The sequence below is a fragment of the Arvicola amphibius genome, chromosome X, assembly GCF_903992535.2.
Source record: "Arvicola amphibius chromosome X, mArvAmp1.2, whole genome shotgun sequence".
In the NCBI taxonomy this organism is placed as follows: domain Eukaryota; kingdom Metazoa; phylum Chordata; class Mammalia; order Rodentia; family Cricetidae; genus Arvicola; species Arvicola amphibius.
In genome coordinates, this window is record NC_052065.1 from 79038798 (window position 1) to 79061081 (window position 22284).

General features: G+C 37.1%; 1 protein-coding gene across 4 annotated transcripts in view; it reads left to right on the plus strand.

Moving 5' to 3' along the window:
• Fam133a (family with sequence similarity 133 member A) overlaps positions 1-20838 on the plus strand; it is a 46222-nt gene extending 25384 nt beyond the window's left edge. For all 4 annotated transcript variants that reach the window (XM_038316527.1, XM_038316526.1, XM_038316528.1 and 1 more), the window contains exon 5: positions 17793-20838. In XM_038316527.1, the coding sequence (XP_038172455.1) occupies positions 17896-18648 (753 nt within the window). In that variant the 5' untranslated portion in view covers positions 17793-17895 and the 3' untranslated portion in view covers positions 18649-20838. The remainder of the gene's footprint in view (positions 1-17792) is intronic.
• Positions 20839-22284: the final 1446 nt, after the last annotated feature.

Here is a 22284-nt window from a genome sequence, read left to right on the forward strand (position 1 = left end):
GCAAAAGGAGGGAGATCATGAGCAAGGAAGCCAGGACCGCGAGGAGTGCTTTTACCCATTGAGACGGTGGGACAGATCTAATATCCCATTTTTTGTTGATGCTCATCGGAGACCTTCCTTTTCCTAAACATAAACAAAGGAGGAGTGGATTGAGGGCTGGGAGCAGAGAGGTGATAGGGAAGAGACTTGGAGGAAGGGAGGGAGGGGAAACAGATGTCAAGATGTAAAAACAGGAATAAATGAATGAACTAACAAGTAAATGAAATTCAACAACAACAAAAGAAAACATAATCTGGTTGAGGAAAATAAAAATGTTTACATTACTTCTCAATGTTAAATGTTGTATTAAAATAAAATGTGTAAAATCCTATCAAAGTATATCTATGAGACCTGACAGTTTTCAAGGTTATAAAAAGACTTCTTTAAATAAGCACAAGTCATGACTGTGGAAGGAAACACAATGTGCAAAGGCCCAGGATAGAAAGAATGTGGTATGCCGGGCGGTGGTGGCGCACGCCTTTAATCCCAGCACTCGGGAGGCAGAGGCAGGCGGATCTCTGTGAATTCAAGACCAGCCTGGTCTACAAGAGCTAGTTCCAGGACAGGCTCCAAAGCTACAGAGAAACCCTGTCTCGAAAAACCAAAAAAGAAAAAAAAAAAAGAATGTGGTATATCTGAAATATTGATGAAAGACTATTGAGTTGAAAGTACAGAGAAAGAGAAGGATGAGTGTATTAAAAGAATATGTAGAGGAAAAACACAATGATGAATTTGTTCATGCTGGAGATTATAGACTCAGTTGAGATTTTTGGCATAGATGGTTTGCTGTGAGTCATAAAGGTCTTTGATTATATTTGTTGCGATCATGAAGAGTGAACCAGCCAAAACTGAAAAATAATAAGCCATATCTTAGTTTCTGTCAGGCCAAGGACATCTTAGAAACTCTATATGGAGTTAAGCAAAGGGATTGAATTCAAGGATCACAATTGGCCCTTATGCAATTGTGAAAGTTTTATGTTTTTATCTAATAAATCAATTTGCTGCTGTAAATTTATAATGTCCATATGAAAGTGAGCATCAATTAACTGTTTTGTGCTGCAGACTACAGCTGATTGTTCTATGGCCATGTTTAAGACATTGGCCATGGTTCCTGTTTGAATAAGAGAGGCCGTAGCTATTGCAAGAAAGATTGCTGCAGTGTTTTCTACAGTTATTCCAAAGTCTCTCTTTATTCTAGTGGGACCCAAAAGCTCTATCTTATAATAACAGATAACTTTGGCAACAGGCATCCATAAGAATGCAAGGAATACATACCAAGACTGCATGAGAAGCTTCTTAAGGATTCCAATGGGCACCCAGCATGCTTGTGCATGCTTGTGCAGTTTACATCTGCTGTACTAGCATTGGTTAGTAAAAGAAAGAAGGGGCTCTTGACATAGATAGGCATCTATTGAAAGTAAAATTTGTTTTTGGAATTATTTGGATTGAGTCCTCAAATGATTTATTGCCCTTAAAAGTTCCATTATGATAATTGCCTCCTCATAAAAATAGGAGGTGTTTAAATCTATGCAAGCATCGTTTCCACAGAGGGACCAATTGCCAAACATGGGCTTATTGACCTGATTAGGATTTCTATAGGAAAATTTGCTAGGGTTTATCAAATCATTAGTCCAGGGTGTTCTCATCCAAATAAATAAAATCCCTTTTTTTTTTTTTTTTTTTGGTTTTTGGTGACAGGGTTTCCCTGTAGTTTCTAGAGCCTGTCCTGGAACTAGCTCTTGTAGACCAGGCTGGCCTCGAACTCAGAGATCCGCCTGCCTCTGCCTCCTGAGTGCTGAGATTAAAGGCATGCACCACCACCACCCGGCCCAAAATCTTTTGTTCCCTAACAACAAACAGCTGGATATGAGAAAGTTAGTGATCTCAGAATATGGGCAGTTCAATTTTTGTAGGGTAGTAGCATTAGCATAGTCCTTCTGTCTATGTGTTGCTTTTATTGGTTAATGAATAAAGAAATTGCCTTGACCTGTTGATAGGGCAGAACTTAGGTAGGCAGGGAAAACTAAACTGAATGCTGGGAGAAAGAAGGGCAAAATCAGAGAGAAGCCATGGAGCTGCTGCCAGAGACAGACACACTGAAACTTTTCTGGTAGGATACGACCTCATGGTGAAACACAGATTAATGGAGATGGGTTAATTAAGATATAAAATGTTAGCCAATAAGAAGTTAGAGCTAATGGGCCAAGCAGTGATTTTAATTTCATAGTTTCTGTGTGATTATTTTGGTTCTGGGTGGCTGGGATGAACAAGCAGCCCTCCTCTAATACCCAACCACTCCTTGGAGTGTAGACTGTTGGACTTTCTCTCCTAGTCTCTATTCTCCAGTGATCCACTTACATGACCACCTACTAAAGAGACATTAGGACAGTGACTGGTCTCTTAATTCACAGAAAGACATTGGCAATTTGACTGTGATTGAATCTCCTTTCCCTTTTGGGATTTGAACATTCAAATAACTACTTCCACTAGCTTGAATCTGAAGCTGAGTGTAGGGACTGAGATGCAGTTGTTACCACTCACCCTGTGTCTTCTGGCCTCTTTCTTCTTTGCTGCCCCTCCTCACTAGCTACCCCTGTGGCCCATTATGAAGGGTGCCCCTTCCCCAGAGGGGAAGCATTTACCTGATTTACCCTTCCCAGTTGTAAATATTTAACTAGAACTTGCACCACATGTATCCCATTGGCCCTGTTGGAACTTCTGAATAAGGCAGGCATAAAGCCTAGAAGATTGGTTCCCAATGCACTTTGGCAGAAATATATCACTCATTATGCCCCCATTTGACAAGCTTAAATATATACATGTAATTATTGACACCCATTCCTCTTTATGCTTTGGCCCAAACAAAGGAGAAGGCTATACATGCTATCAAGGCACCAAAGAAAGTCATGTTGGTTATGGGAGTACCCTGGGCAATAAAAACTGACAATGGTTCAGTTTATACCTCTCAAAGCTTTATGGACTTCTTACAGAACTTCAAAATCAAACACTCAACAGGTTACATATAATCTGGCTGGATATGAGAAAGTTAGTGATCTCAGAATATGGGCAGTTCAATTTTTGTAGGGTAGTAGCATTAGCATAGTCAGGAGCCATCTGGGATATTTTCCTGGTCTGTGACTGGACGAATATCTTGAATCAGCACCCATATTGGTTTGGTTTGCTTCTGTGGATACACACAAGCATAACCTCACCATCTTCTTAACAATGGTGGGTGGTCAAGGGATTCCTCCATCTTACAAGTGGGAGTGGAGTTTCCCTAGGGAGGGAAGCCCAGTGTTAATAAACAGGGTTAAGGCCCTTCTCATCAGAGGCCAAGAAATTTTGCTTTTGAAGACGGCCTCCACCAAGGCTTGGTGAGGATCCTTTTTATTTTTTGAGGAGATTTTGTCCAGTTATCCTTTTATGAAGGTCTTTATTCTTTCCATAATAGCCTGACCTTGGGACTACCCTTAAAGCAAGAGAGCCTTCAGGTAATCCCAGAGAGTGTACCCAGGGAAAAATCATCAGCTGTTCTCAGGCTTTGAGGGAGCCCATGCAAGGACGAGCACAGAAGGAAAGGGGAAAGTAATGTTCTCAGACTGAGTGTGTTGCTTATAGTGAGGAATTTCTTCAGTTTGTTGGACCACAGACATATGCTCAGAATGTGTCTCCATGTGTAAAGGACCTGGTCAGAGGGTACTTTATTGGTTCTACCTCCTGGGTGATCAGCCCTTATGTAGGATTACCATGATGAACAAAGTCACGATCCAGAGTTCCCAACCAGGAAGACAAATGGGAACAAAAGAAAATGTAGGGACAGAAAAAAAGTCCAAACTAACCAAGAGCTTAGAAACAAAACTAGGGGTCAGCTCACTGAAAACAATCAAAGGCATTGGCTCAAGACACTGGTGGAGAGTTGGGACAGAAACAACAGCTGGGGCAGCAAGCAGAAAGGAAAAGTGCCCAAAATAGAGTAAGAAGGACCGAAAAAGTGAACAAAAGAAAAGTTCCATCCACATTGGGCACCAGTTGTACTTTTTGTGTACTTGTTTCTACTGCCTCTTGTGCCATCTCAATTTCCCTGGTTGGGGGTGGGGAGGGCAGGCAGGAAATGAGATGATATGGAGGCAATGGCATAGACTCTGGGGATTCCAATACAGAAGCAGGTTGAGGGTTTTATGGGGTTAGGGAAATTGAGCTGCTGCAGGAACGTTTCTGGTTGGTTTTTTTGAAACTAGTGGTCACTGCTGGCATGTTGTTATTTGCTAGAAGCATGTGTCATTAGTTATGCTTGTAGTCTGCTGACAGGTTTTCTTGGCCATTTTTTTCTTACTCACTGTGAGATTGCATGTACTTTCTTGTGCTTGCACAGTTGTCCTGCCTGACATCTATCTTGTTGATTTTCTCAAAGAACCAGCTCTTTGTTTCATTGAATCTTTGCATTGTTTTCTTTCTTCTACTTTATTGATTTTGGCCCTCAATTTTATTATTTCATATTGTCTAATCCTCATGTTGAGTCTGCTTCTTTTTGTTCTAGAGCTTTCAAGTGTGCTGTTAAGTTGCTAGTGTGAGATTCTCCACTTCTTTATGTAGGCACTTAGTACTATGAATGTTCCTTTGAGCACTGCTTTCATAGTGTCTAATATGTTTGGATAAATGTGCTTTCATTTTTAATGGATTACAGGAAGTCTTTAATTTCTTTCTTATTTCTTACTTGACCCAAAGGTGATTTAATTGATCACTGTTTAATTTCCATGTGTTTGTAGGATTTTTGCAATTACAGTTGTTGAATACTAACATTAAACCATGGTGATCCAATAAGATACAGGAGATTATTTCAATTTTTTTTGTTTCTGTTGAGTTTTGCTTTGTTACCAAGAATGTGGTCAATTTTAGAGAAGGTCCCATGTGGTACTGAGAAGAAGGTATATTCTTTTGTGTTTGAGCAAAATTTGCCAATTTTTTATTAACTATTTTAAATGGCATTCTTTTATTAATATAAAATCTAAACATTTGAACAGTATACTGTGGCTTGTCTTCCAATTATTAAATTAACCATGTATTCCTTTGCTAAAAAACATCAGAGGGTTATTTTACTCATTTATCTAACAGCTGTCTAAATGATGTCCAGACTCCCTCCCCAGCCATTATTTTATATTTTTCTCTTCCACCTGCAATCCTTCATTGCTACTATAATCTGTACCATCTTTACGACTGCAGAAATAGATCTCTTGACATTTGACAATAATGGAAGAGGTACAAAATTAGAAGTAGCATTTTCATTTTTGTATGGTTTCTCCTGACTAACAAATATTCAGTGGCAGAGCTATACTACAGGGGATTCACTGGAGAAACATCGATTTAACATAGTGCTTTTTGAATATGTTTATCTGACTCAAGGTAAGAGCAGCAAGTCTTCCTTCACAAGAGTCACACAATAACCAAAATACAATGTGTTTATGCTAGAGTTTTATTTTATTTTGTAAAAAATGTATCATACTTTCTAGAGCTAAGGATTCCCAAGAATTTCAAAGTATCATTCAATTTGCCCATAAAACCTCATTATCTCTTATTTGACCCATGCATTAGATTGTATCTTGTCTTTTCTCTCTTATCAAATAATGGGAAATGGTAAAAGAGAATGTGTTGAAACATTGCTATCATTCATGGTTAAATGATTGTCATTTTATAGTTTAGTAGAATCAATGATACCTGAAATCCTTCAAGTAGTTTTTCAAAAGGCTTTAGTAGCAGGATACTTAAACTTATATGAGCTAGAGTGAGCAAAACTATATTAAGCAATTTTTATTGGCCAAATCTTTTCAAAAGAATGAATGCTTCAAGCTAAGATTTAGAGCAATTGACAACCATTTTAAAAAATGCTGCTGACTCAAGTAACTTTATTTCTGAGACTTCATGAACAAGTAATAAACACCACTAAAAATTCATGATAATTTGTTAACTAGAAATCTATAAAACAACTATATTTAGTAGAGTAGGGGTTATATTTTGAAACATTAATATATGCTTTTAGTAAGTTGGCTTTTATCTCAAGTTTTACCTAAGCATGTTCACTGACAAATGACATACATACAATCACTTTCAAAAATGAAGAAATGGGGATGAATTAGTTTGTTTTAATAATACAAATAGTTTGCATTGTAGTCAACTTTTCTGTTTCACCTGAGGGTTCTTACTATGTGTATTATTCAGAATAATTATTCAGGTAATTTTGGCTCTTTTATTCATCTGCCTATCTCAGGCTAACCAGTTGGGTTTTACATTATACTCCAATATCTCTTATTTTACCTTCTCTTCTGGATTGAGACACTCATTATATCTATCTCGACATTCTTTATATTTCTTTCATTTATTGTTTTTAACATGACCTGACATAGCTGTATAAAGTAGATATATAAAGGAAAGATTTACCAACCATAAATCATAAGGAAATTATACTTAAAAAGCTTTTATATGTATATAATTTTATCATATATTAAATTGAAAGGAAATCTATTTATTAATGAGATATGTGTGTTTATTTTTTGCAGGAAAAGCAGTATGTTATCTGACTGTTTGATATTAGGACATAGAATGTAATTGACATTTTTCAGCATTCATTGGAATTTTTATATTATATTTATCAATGCAGAAAATGGATTTCAAAGTAGAAATATATTTTGAGTCATTTTTTAAAATATTAGAAAATTTTTCTTTATCTCCAGACAAAAATTCACAGCATAATTGTTTTATGTAACCCAAGCGAGCAACTCAAGCAACAATTTTTAAAATTAATCATTCTAACCTGGTATTGGTGGCACATTCCTTTAATCCAAGCATTTTGGAGGCAGAGATACACAGACCTCTATGAGTTCAAGCCTGCTTGCTCTACAGAGTGAATTTGAGAACAGCCAAGGCTACACACAGAGAAATTCTCTCTTGAATCTCTCCCCCTCCATAAAAAAACTGGGGATTAAAAAGCAATACAATTTAAACTTTGACAGGATGTATGTTGAGAAATCATAGTATGAAAATATTACAAGTTTATGTTTAAGATAATTGAGTCATTATGCTTCTATAAACTTGGGTAATTTTGGCTATACAGTAGTAACCACTACACACAGTGTATATAATTTTCTCTTATCTGATCTGAGGTGTTCCAGGGAGTATTTTTTGGTATGGCATGCTGGTATGTGGATAGAAAGTAGATATATTGTATGTTACAAACCAAGATTGTAGTAAAATCACAAAGTATAACACAGACAAGGATGTCTAGAAACACCATGGTTTTATTACATTTGATTTCAAATCAAAATTTATTTGTTGCAAAAAAAAATTTATTTGTTGCATCCTCAGAAATGTTTTAGTGTTGTCAGGTATTTTTTGATCCAACAATCATTTGTCATACTTAATAAAGAAGCTGTGTTCTAAACATCCTGTAATTATGCTCAAGTGTCTAGTCCAGAGGGATGCAGTCAATTGTCAGACTCACATGTTTTCCATTCGTCCAAGTTAAACAAAAGACTTCAGTTCAAGTATAAAATCAACCAAGCTTTGACGGAACCAAACTTCCATTTAATAGAGGCAGACTAGAATCATATCAGACCCATAACCAACAAAAGAAGTCCACAATCCCAGGACCCTTTACATGTTACAAAAAAAATCAAGAAAATATGTCCCCTTGAAAATTACTAGTTCCATAGAAATGTTCACCATTGATAATTAACTAGAAGAAACCCAGGACACAGAATTTAAAAATAAAATCATAAACATGATCAATTAATTTACTGACATTAAAAGGACACAAACATGTAGATGAACTTAACTATATTATTTTTTAATAATAGAATTTCATTACAGGTTGATCCTTGTTTCTTAAAAGAAGAGTTCAGTATATATTTTTATATGTAAATTTCCTTGATCATCTCTTGCACTTAATATTCTTGTTTAAGATTTTTTAAAAATTTTTGAATATTTAAAGGTAGAGAGTACTTGCTTATCACTGAAATTAAATATTACACAGTAGTGAGGATTGTTGTTCTAGTGAAATTATTTCTTTTTTGTGTGTCACTTACTATAGTAATTTTAAAAACTGATCCCCAAAGGGAGTGACACTATTAGGGAGGGCTGCCTTGTTGGAGTAGGTATGGTTTTGTTGGAGAAAGTGTGCCACTGTGTACGTGGGCTTTGATGTCCCATATTTGTCCAAGCCATACCCAATGAGACAGTTCACTTCTTGCTTTTGCATCAAGAAGTAAGGACTCTCAACCTCTCAACTCTAGCATCATGTCTGTCTGCATGTTGTCTTTCTTCCCACCATAATAATAATGGACTAATCTTTGGACTGTAAGTTATCCACCCCAATTAATTGTTTTAACTTATAAGAATTATAGTGGTTTCAGTGTCTCTTTACAATAATAGAAACCCTGACTATAACAGAAGTTGGTACTAGGGACTTGGGTATTCCTGTGATAGACCAGACCATGTTTTTGGTTTGAAGGAATATGGACTTTGGAGCTGTGAATTAGAAAAGCAGTTGAATGCTTTACGTCTATACAGTCCATATTATGATAGGTAGGTATTATAGATTGATGTGGGAGAGTCTTCTGTTTGTGCTGATTTCAATAAAGAAACTGCCTTGACCCATTTGATTGGCCAGCCCTTAGGTGGGCAGAGTAGACAGAACAGGAAGAACGAAGTGAGGTAGATGGCTCAGTCAGATGCTACGTCTCTCCTAAGTTAGACAGACTGCCATGCCTTTCCTGAGAGATGCCAGATGCGATGAAGCCAGCCACCAGGTCAAACATGCTGGATCTTCCCCGGTAAGACACCATTCGTGGTGTTACACAGATTATTAGATATGGGTTAGTCAAGATGTGAGTAAGAGGCAGAAAATAATGGGCCAGGCAGTGTTTAAAAGGATACAGTTTCCATGTAATTATTTCGGGGTAAAGCTAGCCAGGCGGCCAGGAACTGAGTGGTGGGATGCAGCCCGCCGCTCCTCACTACAATAGATTGGTTAGTAAATCAGAAGTGAAGACAGTAAGTAATGGAAAAATTATTGTGTGTCTGATCATCTTTATCTTCTGCTTAAAAAGGTTTCAGTGGGTTTTTTAATCAATTATAGAACGAAGATTTGTTTTTCTATTTTATTTTTTGAGACAGGGTTTCTCTGTGTATCTCTGGCTGTCCTAAAACTCACTCTGTAGACCAGGCTAGAACAAACAAGAGATCTGCCTGTCTTTACCTCCCTGAGTGCTGGGATTAGAAGCATGAACAACCACCACTTGAATTAGAACAAAGATTTTTAAGAGTCAGAAGGATTTACCAAGCTTCTGACAGCTTAGGAAACCATATCTCTCACTCATATCAATATCTCTTTGCCTATGCCATCAGTAATTTTATGGTATGCTTTGTAATCACAGTAATTTTTCACATACAGTTTCCCCTTCTTGACAAGTCCTTTATTACTTCACCCAAGATAAGTGATTTTATTCTACAGATTTCTGTACATAAATGACTAACTTGTATTGAGCATGGTGGCACATACATGTTATTTTTTAATTTATGTATTTATTAAAAATTTCCACCTACTCCCCACCTTCCATTTCTCTACTACTCCCCCCAATCCTACTCCCCCTCCCTCTCCAGTCCTAAGAGCAGTCAGGGTTTCCAGACCCGTGGGAAGCACAATGTCCTCCCCCCTCCATCCAGGTCTAGAAAGGTGAGCATCCAAACAAACCAGGCTCCCACAAAGCCAGTCCATGCAGTAGAATCAAAGCCCAGTGCCATTGTCCTTGGCTTCTCAGTCAGCCCTCATTGACAACTGCATTAAGAGAATCTGGTTTGATCACATGCTCCATCAGTCCCAGTCCAGCTGGCCTTGGTGAGCTCCCATTAGATCAGTCTCACCATCTCAGTGGGTGGACATACCCCTCACAGTACTAACTTCCTTGCTCAAGTTATCCCTCCTTCTGCTCCTCATTTGGACCTTGGGAGCTCAGTCCAGTGCCCCAATGTGGGCCTCTGTCTCTATCTCCATCCATCACTGGATGAAGGTTCTATGGTGATATTCAAGATATTCATCAGTGTGGCTATGGGACAAGGCCAGTTCAGGCACCCTCTCCTCTGCTCTCCAAGGAACAAGCTGGAGACATCTCCTTGGACACCTGGGAACCCCTCTAGAGTCAAGTCTCTTGCCAACCCTAAAATGGCTCCCTTAATTAAGATATATACTTCTCTGCTCCCATATCCACCCTTCCTCCATCCCAACCATCCCATTACCACAAGCTCTCCCCAAATATCCCCCTTTCCCCTCTCTCTCCCCATCTCCCCTTACACCCACCCCCGTGCACCCAACTTTTTCTGGCAATCTAGTCTAATTCCAATATCCAGGAGCATAACTATATTATTTTCTTTGGGTTCACATTCATATTCAGCTTATCTAGGATCATGAATTATTGGCTCAATGTCATTTATTTAGGGCTAGAATCTATTTATGAGTGAGAACATACCATATTCATCTATTGGGTGTGGGTTATCTCACTCAGTAAAGTGTTTTCTATTTCTATCCATTTCTATGCAAAGTTCAAGATGTCATTGTTTATTACTGCTGAGTAAAACTCTAAAGTGTACATGTTCCACACCTTCTTTATCCATTCTTCTATTGAGGGGCACCTAGGTTGTTTCCAGGTTCTGGCTACTGCAAATAGTGCTGCTATGAACATAATTAAACAAATGCTTTTGTAGTATGATTGGGCATCTCTTGGATATATTCCCAATAGTGGAATTGCTGGGTCCTTAGGTAAGTTGACTCCCAGTTTCCTGAGAAACCACCACACTGATTTCCAAAGTGATTGCACAAGTTTGCATTCCCCCCAATGGATGAGTGTTCCTCTTACTTCACATCCTCTCCAGCATAGGCTATCATTGGTGTTTTTGTTATTAGTCATTCTGACGGGTGTAAGATGGTATCTCAAAGTTGTTTTGATTTGCATTTCCCTGATCGCTAAGGAGGTTGAGCATGACCTTAAGTGTCTTTTGGCCATTTGAATTTCTTCTGTTGAGAATTCTCTGTTCAGTTCAGTACCCCATTTTATAATTGGGGTAATAAGAGTTTTAATGTCTAGTTTCTTGAGTTCTTTATATATTTTAAAGATCAAGCCTTTGTTTAATGCAGGGTTTGTGAAGATCTTCTCCCATTCAGTAGGTTGCCTTTTTGTCTTATTAACATTATCCTTTGCTTTACAGAAGCTTCTCAATTTTCGGAGGTCTCATTTATTAATTTTTGCTCTTATTGTATGTGCTACTGGGGTTCTATGTAGGAAGTGGTCTCCTGTGCCCCGGTGTTGTAAACTACTACCCACTTTCTCATCTATCAGTTTAAGTGTGGTCAGATTAATATTGAGGTCTTTAATCCATTTGGACTTGAGTTTTGTGCATGGTGATAGATATGGATCTATTTTCATTCTTCTACAGGTTGACATCCAGTTATGCCAGCACCATTTGTTAAAGATGGTTTCTTTCCTCCATTGTATAATTTTTGTTCCTTTGTCGAAAATCAGGTATTCATAGGTTTGTGGACTAATATACTGGTCTTCAATTCTATTCCATTGGTCAACATGTCTCTTTTCATGCCAACACCAAGCTGTTTTCATTACTGTAGCTCTGTAATAGAGTTTGAAGTCAGGGATGGTAATGTCTTCAGAAGTACTTTTATTATATAAGATTGTTTTGGCTATCCTTGCGCTTTTTTGTTTTTCCATATAAAATTGATTATTGTTCTCTCAAGGTCTGTGAAGAATTTTGTTGGGATTTTGATGGGGATTGCATTGAATCTATAGATTGCTTTTGGTAGAATTGCCATTTTTACTATGTTGATCCTCCCAATCCAAGAGCAAGGGAGATCCTTTCATTTTCTGGTATCCTCTACAATATTTTTTCTTCAAAGACTTAAAGTTCTTGTCAAATAGATCTTTCCCTTCCTTGGTTAATGTTGCCCCAAGATACTTTATGCTATTTGTGGCTATCTTGAAAGGTGATGTTTCTCTGATTTCCCTCTCTGCTTCTTTGTTCTTTGTATACAGGAGGGCAACTGATGTTTTTAGAGTTGATCTTGTATCCTGCCTCATTACTAAAGGTGTGTATCAGCTGTAGGAGTTCTTTGGTAGAGTTTTTGGGGTCACTTATGTACACTATCATATCATCTGCAAATAATGAAAGTTTGACTTCTTCCTTTCCAATTTGAATCCCCTTGATCTCCTTGTGCTGTCTTATTGCTATTGCTAGAACTTCAAGCACTATATTGAAGAGGTATGGAGAGAGTAGACAGCTTTGTTTTCTTCCTGATTATAGTGGGATGGCCTTGAGTTTCTCTCCATTTAATTTAATGTTAGCTGTCAGCTTGCTGTATATTGCTTTTATTATATTTAGGAATGAACCTTGCATCCCTAATCTCTCCAAGACTTTTATCATAAAGGGGTGTTGAATTTTGTCAAATGCTTTTTCAGCATCTAATGAAATGATCATATGTTTTTTTCCTTCAGTTTATTTATATGATGGATTACATTGATAGATTTTCATATGTTGAACCAGCCCTGCCTTTCTGGGATGAAGCCTACTTGATCATAATGGATAATTTTTCTAAAGTGTTCTTGGATTCAGTTTGCCAGTATTTTATTGAGAATTTTTGCATCAATGTTCATGAGTAAGATTTGTCTATAATTCTCTTTCTTGTTTATATTTGTGTGGTTTTGGTATCAGGGTGACTGTAGCTTCATAAAAGGAGTTAGGCAATGACTCTTCTGTTTCTATTTTGTGAATCACATTAAGGAGTATAGGTATTAACTCTTTTTGGAAGTTCTGGTAGAATTCTGCATTGAAACCATCTGGTCCTGGGCTTTTTTTGGTAGGGAGGTTTCTGATGACAGCTTCTGTTTCCTCACGACTCACCTGGTCTTGACTTAATTTTGGTATATGGTATTTACCAAAAAGGTGTCCATTTGTTTTACATTTTCCAATTTTGTGGCATACAGGCTTTTGTAGTAAGAACTAATGATTCTCTGAATTTCCTCTGTGTCTGTGGTTATGTCCCCCTTTTTCATTTCCAGTCTTGTTAATTTGCATGTTCTCTCTCTGCTGTTTGATTAGTTTGGATAGTGGTTTGTCAATCTTGTTGATTTTCTCCAGGAAACAGATTTTTGTTTCATTGAATCTTTGGATTGTTTTTTGTGTTTCTATTTTGTTGATTTCAGCCCTCAGTTTGATTATTTCCAGCCTTCTACTCCTCCTGGGTGAATCTGCTTCTTTTTTTTAGAGCTTTTAGTTGTGCTGTTAAGTCTATAATGTGTGCTTTTTCCGTTTTCTTTATGTGGGCACTTAGTGCTATGAACTTTCCTCTTAGCACTGCTTTCATAGTATCCCCTAGATTTGGGTATGTTGTGTCTTTATTTTCATTGAATTCAAGGAAGACTTTATTTTCTTCCTTTATTTCTTCCTTGACCCAGGGATGGTTCAGTAGTTGAATGTTCAGTTTCCATGAGTTTGTAGGTTTTCTGGGGTTAGAATTGTTGTTGAATTCTAACTTTGTTCCCTGGAGATCCAATAGTATTCAGGTGTTTACTACAATTTCTTTGTATTTATAAATGTTTTCTTTGTTACCAATTATGTGATCAATTTTCAAGAAGGTTCCATGAGATGCTGAGAAGAAGGTATATTCTTTTCTGTTTGGGTGGAATGTTCTATAGATATCTGTTAGGACCATTTGGTTCATTACATCTGTTATTTCTCTTTTTTCTTTTTTAAGATTCTGTCTGGTTGACCTGTCCATTGGTGAAGGAGGAGTGTTGAAATATCCTACTATTAGAGTGTGGGGTTTGATGTATGCTTTGAGTTCTAGTAATGTTTCTTTTACATATGTGCGTACCTTTATATTAGGGGAGTAGATATTCAGGATTGAGACTTCCTCCTGATAAATTGTTCCTGTTATGAGTATAAAGTATCCATCTCCATCTCTTTTGACTGATTTTAGTTTGAAATCAGTTTTGTTAGATATTAGTATAGACACATCCACTTGTTTCTTTGGACCATTTGATTGGAAAACTTTTTCCCAACCTTTTACTCTGAGTTAGTGTCTACCTTTGAGTTTGAGGTGTGTTTCCTGTAAATAGCAGAATGTTGGATCCTGATTTAGTATCTATTCTCTTAATCTATGCCTTTTTATAGGCAAATTGATTCCATTAAAATTAAGTGATATTAATGACCAGTGGTTGTTAACTCCAGTTATTTTGTATTTGTGTATTTCCCTTCTTTGAGTTGTGCTGGTGAAGGATTGTCAGATGCTTGTGTTTTTATGGGTGTTGTTGGCTTCCTTGGATTGTGATTTTACTTCTAGTATTTTCTGTAAGGCTGGGTTTGTGGCTACGTATTGTTCAAATCTGTTTTTTTCCCTGGAATATCTTGTATTCTCCATCGATGGTGAATGCAAGCTTTGCTGGGTATAATAGTCTGGGCTTGTGTCCATGGTCTCTCAGTGTCTGCAGCACATCTATCCAAGACCTTCTGGATTTCATGGTTTCCATTGAGAAGTCAGGTGTAATTCTGATAGGTTTCCCTTTATATATCACTTGACCTTTTTCTCTTGCAGCTCTTAATATTCTTTCTTTATTCTGTATGTTTTGTGTTTTGATTATTATATGGCAAGGGGATTTTTTTTTGATCCAGTCTATTTGGTGTTCTGTATGCTTCTTGTACCTTCATAGGAATATCCTTCTTTAGGTTGGAAAAGTTTTCTTCTATAATTTTGTTGAATATATTTTCTGGGCCCTTGAGCTGTAAATCTTCTCCTTCTTCTACCCCTATTATTCTTAGGTTTGGTCTTTTCACAGTGTCCCAGGTTTCCTGTATGTTTTGTGTTAAGAATTTGTTGGATTTGTTTTGTTCTTTAATCAGTGAGTTTATTTCCTCTATGGTACCTCCAGTGTCTGAGATTCTTTCTTATTTCTCTTGTATTCTGTTGGTAATACTTGTCTCTATAGTTCCTGTTTGTTTACTCAAATTTTCCAAATCCAGACTTCCCTGAGTTTGTGTTTTTGTCATTATCTCCATTTCATTTTTCAGGTCTTGAACTGTTTCCCTTACCTGTTTGATTGCTTTTTCTTGGTTTTCTTTGAGAGATTTATTCATTTCCTCTACCTTTTTGTTTGTCATCTCCATTTCTTTTCTTTTCTTTCTTTTTCTCTTTCTTTCTGTCTTTCTTTCTTTCTTTCTTTCTTATGTTTAATTAAAAATTTTCACCTCCTCCAGTTTCTCTCCCCCTCCCCCCATCCCCTTATCCCTCCCTCTCCAGTCCAAAGAGCAGTCAGGGTTCCCTGCCCTGTTGGAAGTCCAAGGTCCTTCCCCCTCCATCCAGGTCTAGGAAGGTGACCATCCAAACAGACTCTGTTTGGATCATCTCCATTTCTTTATGGTAGTTTTTCACTTCCTGTTTAACTTTCTCTATTATTTTCGTAAAGTTTTGGTTAACCTCGATTTCTTCTATTTCTTCTGGAGTAGGGTGTTCAATTTTTGTTGTGTGATACCTGGATTCTGGTGATGTCATGTTGCCTTTCAGGTTGTTGTAGGAATTCTTGCATTGGCGCCTGCCCATCTCTTCCTTCAAATGCAGCTTGGAGAGTCTTGGTGTCTTGGTCCAATCTTTGCTGTGACTGCCTCTCTGAGTGGATCTCCTCAGTGCAGGTGCAGGAACTGTTCCAGTCTGGATGGAACTCCTCAGTACTGAAACAGGGACTCCTGGTAGTCCAAGGTCCCTGAAAACAAAAGGGCAGCCATGGGGGGGTGGCAGGGTAGTGGAACACAGAAGACTGCAGCAGAAGCTGAAGGTGCCCTGCACTCCCTTGAGGGGACCTTCAGACCTGCCTGGTCGGTAGACACTCTCCCCTGTGGGTGGGTCGCCTTAGTGCAGGAGCAGGAACTGTTCCTGGGCCAAGGACTTTGCAGATAATAGGGCAGGCTTTGGGGGAAGCAGGGTTGTGTATAACAAAGAAGCCCCTGCAGCAGGAGCTGGTGGGAGGCCTGTGCTCACTTCTGGCACAGTCTGCCCAGGGGATGGCTCACACTCACCCTTCTTGATGGAACTCCTCAGCACAGAAACAGGGACACCTGGTAGTCCAAGGACCCCTCAAACAAAAGGTTGGCCATGGGGGGAGGGCAGGGTCAAGTGGAAGACAGAGGACCCTGCAGCAGAAGCTGAAGGTACCCTGCACTCCCTTGAGGGAACCTTCAGACATGCCTGATAGGCAGACACTCACCCCTCTGGGTGGGTTCCCTTAGTGCAGGAGTAGGAACTATTCCTGGGACAGGGACTTTGCAGACAATAAGGCAGGCTTGGGGGATGCAGGGTCGTGTGTAACAAAGAAGCCCCTGCAGCAGGAGCTGGGGAGAAGCCTGTGCTCACTTCCTGGACACTCTGCATTGGGGATGGCTCATACTCACCCTTCTGGATGGAACTCTTCAGCACAGAAACAGGGACGCCTGGTAGTCCAAGGAGCCCTCAGACAAAAGGGTGGCCGTGGGGGGAGGGCAGGGTCAAGTGGAGCACAGAAGACCCTGCAGCAGAAGCTGAAGGTACCCTGCACTCCCTTGTGGGGATCTTCAGACCTGCCTTGTTGGTAGACATTCACCCCTCCGGGAACATACCTTTTATTCCAGTATCTTGAAGGCAGTAACAGGCAAATTTCTGTGACTTTCAGGCAAACCCATTTGAGATAGGATTTCCAGGCTACCAAGGACATCATAATGAGATATTGTCCCCAAATAAAAAGGACTGTCTCTGGGAACCACGTTCTGAATGTTCCTTTCACATAGCCAATCCATGTATTAATTCTTGTGTTTATAAATGAGAAAATATAATTTGATCATATTTATCCCTTCTTACCCTTTAATATCTCCTGGATCAATCTTTCCATCCCCCACCCACAAACTTTGAGTTTTCTATTTAAAATAATCCTCTGAGTCTTAATTCGTGTTTCTCATGTACTCATGGGTATGAAGTAATCCACTAGAGCATGGTCATCTTACCAGGAGTCACATTCTTAAAAGACTGGCTTTCTTGTCCCAGAATCCATCAACTGTTTATTTCTCCTATGTTAGATGTAGAATTAGAGCTCATCCCAGCTCTATGGAAAAATATTGAGTACTTGATCTTTTCCAGGCAACCACAGCTACTGTGACTTCATGAGTGCAGCAGTTTTAGAATGTTTGGAAAGCACTGTTTTGCTCTGTTCTTATAAAAACAGAGACTGTGCTTGTTTTTCCTGGTCAAAATAATCATACAAAAACTATATCAATTATAACACTGTTTGGCCAAGGGTTTAGGCATATTCCTATCTAGCTCTTACATCTTAAATTAACCCTTTACTATTATTTTATATTTTACCATGAGGCTGTGTTTTGTTACTTCACATCTTGCTTCTTGGAAAGCTACATGGTATGTGCCTAATTCCTCATTCTTTCTCCCTGCATTTACTTTTGTTTTACCACCTGGCTATATTCTGCCCTGCCATATGCTGAAGCAGCTTCTGTATTAACCAGTGGTAACAAAACATGTTCATAGAATATAGAGGGGCATCCTGCTCTTCCATACATTTATGCAATTTTCCCTCCTCTTCCATGATGACTATTAAAGTAACAGTTATTCTTATGCAATATTATGCCTTAAAGGTGTTCAATAATGGTTTGATCTGCTTCTATAACAGAATGGATACTCCTTGGTAAAAGAGCAGATGAAGAACTTGAGAAGTGGGCCTAACATTCTTCTCCTTACCAACTGGTAGTCTGCTCTGAGAACCACCTGGTGCCATGGGGAAACGTGACAATCGAGTGGCATATATGAATCCTATAGCAATGGCCAGATGGAGGGGCACAAGTCAATCTGCAGGCCCAACTATACAAGATTATCTGAATCGACCAAGACCCACCTGGGAAGAAGTAAAGAAACAATTAGAGAATAAAAAGAAAGGCTCCAAGGCATTGGCTGAATTTGAAGAAAAAATGAATCAAAATTGGAAGAAAGAACTTGAGAAGAGCAGAGAGAAAGTATTAGGTGGAAATGTCAGTTCATCCAAAAGAAGAGGAAGAAAGAAAAAGAAAAAGAAAAAATCTTGTCATTATACATCCTCTTCATCAAGCTCTGATTCATCAAGCAGTTCTTCAGATTCTGAGGATGAGCCTAAGAAACATGGGAGAAAGAGAAAGAGAAAGAAGACCCGTTCCCACAAATCATCAGAAAGCTCCACTTCTGAATCAGAATCACCAAGCAAGGATCTTCCCCTAAAGAAGAAAACGGCAAAGGTTGAAACTGAAAAAGAAAAATATACCAAAAGCTACAGCAAAAAAAGAAAGAAGGCTTGTCCTGAAGAAGAGCCATCCTCTTCAGAATCTTCATTCAAATCAGATTATGAAGAGGAGATGCAGGCAAAAAAGAAAAGAAAACACGATGAGCAAGAAAGAGAAATGGAAAAGATAAAGAAGAAAAAGAAGAAACATCACAAGAAACACAGTAAGAAGAGGAAGAAGAAGAAGAAGTCTAGTTCAAGTCACAAGTCAGTGTAACATAAAGGAAAACCAAACAGGCTTTCCGTATTAAAAATGAAACAAAATCTAAAGAAATTTCAACTGTGAAAATCTAGGTCATATTTACCAAAATGCATGAGATTTCCTGTGTTAATAGAGTTATTCTGGACTTTAAATTGCCAGTAAAATGCCACTGTGCCAGAAAAGGTATTTGTTGCTTGCAGCTTCTATATAGGATTTTGTTTGTTTAATGTCTCTCTTTATGTCTAATAGGTACTACTCTGAGAACCAAAACTCTGTTGTCTTACTAGTATTAAAATGTTTGGAGTTAAATTAATATATTTTCAATAATGAATAATTTTAACTAAAAACATATCTAGTGATAAATTTGTGTAATTTTCGCATATCTTTAAATACAGTCAAATGTATTTTTTTCAGATGTATGTAATTTTTGCCTATCTTTAAAATACAATCAGAAACATGCTGACAATTAGAGTTGACATTTTGAAGATAAGACAGCATTGTTGTTCAAAATTTAATTTTGTAGATATGTTTGGTTGATTTTTTTTCCCAAGAAGTTTTTGTTTACATTGGGGAAGTGCTCATGTCAGGGAGTGGGAGGGGGTTTGTTTGCTACTCTGGCTAGCTGAAAAGTGTGCCTTTAATCCTTACACATCCTATTTTTGCCAGTGCAGCAGCTATTTATTTCTTACATAATAAAACTATAGAATGTTGTTGTGTATTGTATCAAGAGAACAAGAAAGCAGTTTACAGCATAAAGTCCCCAAAGCTATGACATTTACCTCCACTTTAGCACTATTCATTCTTTAGTACTAAATGCTATTTAACATTAGAATACTAAATGATTTGAAATATCTGTTATTTTTTTGAAGGAGGATAATTGGAAACTGTCTTTGGATTTGTTTCTTTATTTTTATTAATAAACATTATGATGTTTTACACACTTCATTCTGCCATTATAATTATCCAGTGATATTCTTTATGACAAGTGGTGATCTTTTTAAATATAATTCATGGTTATGATATAAAGTTCAATTTTTTTATTTCTTAAATTTTGGATATTACTTTTATCTCATTGGTGTGTTTAGATTGCACATTTGCCAAAATATTTAGCATATAAAAACAAGGTTTTTAAGAAATTGTAATGCCTTCATATTGAAGCTGGTTTGCTATAAGCAAGTTGCTATAAGCTGGTTGCCAGATTTCTAGTATGCTGTGTCGTGTTACATAAACAACTGCCAAAATATTTGTATGTATGTTCATTAAATGTTTCTTGTCCTAAACATTAGTACTGAAGTGTAATAGAAGTTAAATTTAAGTGATGATGATATATTTATGTTTTTGTGTCTATATATTACTAAGATCTGGTGCCTTGTGACTGTTGCTGAGTTATGTTCACCATTAATGTTAAAAATGTATTAAAATATGTTTACTTTACATTCTATATCACAGTAGTGTAAATTACAAGTTTATGTTTCAACAACACTTATTACAGAAGTTACACTAATAATGTCATGGTACAAGTATTTTGGCATGATGAGAGAGGCTCAACTTTTTTTTAATTTCAAATAGGTACCTGATCTCAGATTCTTTGAATCAAAAGAAACATTGTAGAAAACATCTAGTAAATAAATGATTTGTCACCTCTGCAGAATGTTGCAGTGGTAATATTGGACTCTCTCAATTTCTTCTTGGAGTATTGTGTAGTAATGCCATGTTAAATCATCTTGGAGTTTCATAAATACAACTGTTTCTTAAAATATATCTATATGTATATTGCTTATAAAATTATTGCATTTAAAGTGTATTTTGTATCCATATATAGTTTTTTCAAGAGTATTCAGTAAATGTTTTTAAAGTTATATTATTTGTAGGATATGGCAAAAACATTTACAATTTATCCTATAGCTCTGTGTTCTCCTTCACTTCCCAGGTCTCTGTAGTTAGGGGATCCCATCTGACTGCTTAAAATAGAGGAATTGAGAACAGAAGTGACGTGTTAATTCCATCCTTGAGCAGAAAGAATTCTAACATAATACTTCAGCTGTCTCTTGAACCTCCACCATAACTGAAAGTGAAGGCCAACTTCCAAGAATGATTCAAGCTGTACTTTTATGTCACACTTTAGAAGGATTTTACCCTAGAAAACTGATAATCTTGCAATGGACTTTTTGAGAGTAATAAATAAATTATGTGTTCAGTTACTTAGATCTTGGGTCCTTTCTATTTGCATCACCACCTAACCTAACTTGAATAATAACAAAACACTCTACAACATTTGTTCATCACTTACAAAAGTAATTCAATTACCGTCATCAGATATTTCTACAGATGGCTAATTAATCCAAAAGAGAGCATATATAGCATACTGAAAATACATGTTCATTTTATTTGCATTCATTTTCACTTACTGACTCTGAAATAGATTGATTTAATTCCCATTTCATTTCTCTAATTATAGCCTAAACAAATTTCCATAAATCAATTTAGAAGGAAAATTATTTTAAGATTCTCATTCCTAATTGATGAAGAAGAATGCCATTTTTAGGTAAAAGTAAATGTTATTATAGAAAAAGTGCTCTAGAAATATGTAAACAATAATAGACTAAGTGGAATAAGTGAATATTTAACAAACAGTCTCCATATTGAAGCACTATCTCTACCTACAAAACTCTGAAATAGTTTTTATGATTTGTTTATGTTATTAGTAAGAAATCTTCAACCAGAACATTCAACTTACTTAACTATACTAAAGGAAACAGCAAGGACATCAATAAGAAAAAAAAAGAGATAGGAAAAATTAGTACAATCTAGATAAGGAATTTAATTCTAAAGAAATAAATGCTCTAAAAGATCTTATTCTGAAAATAAAAGATTAATTTGAGATAAGAGAATGAATAAATCAAATGTCCTGAGTTTTCTTTTGGTGATAACTGTGCAATTTTAAATTCATTTTGATTTATTGCAATTGTTAATTATATTACAATAGTCCTCTGCACATGTGTGTGTGTGTGTGTTTGTGTGTGGTGTTTGTGTATGTATGGATTCATGTGTGAGTGTTAGCATGATTATAAGCCAGAGGTTGACAGACATCCTTAAATTTTGGCTGGGGGAATGTGTACAGGGTCTCTTACTGCACTGGAACCTCACTGATTCATCTAAATTGGCTATCCATGTATTCCTAGAATTCTCCTATTTCACTCCAGCACTGAGATTACAGATATATAATTATAAATGATGCTCGTGATCCAGTCTCAGGTCCCCATGCTTTTATTGCAAATGCTTTGCCACCGCACTGTTTCCAGAGCTATAGTTCACAAAATTATATTATTTAAGATGTTTGTTCATACTTAATTTATGACTTATGAACATTTTACGTAGACATTCAGAAACATTCTTGTACATGAGGTGAACTGACTTTTTCATTCCTTCCTGAGCTATAAACAGGACATTATGTTTAATCAACATGTGCTATTCTTTAAAAAAATTGAAGCAAAATATTATATGTCACAGGAAGGCTTCAGTACATGTAGTCCAAGAATAACCTTGAAATATTCATCATCTTGCCCTTAGAATGCTAAAATGACAGGCAAGTTCCACCATAACAAGTTTATAACTGAAAAGGACTAAATAGTACATTTATTTGACAGTTTT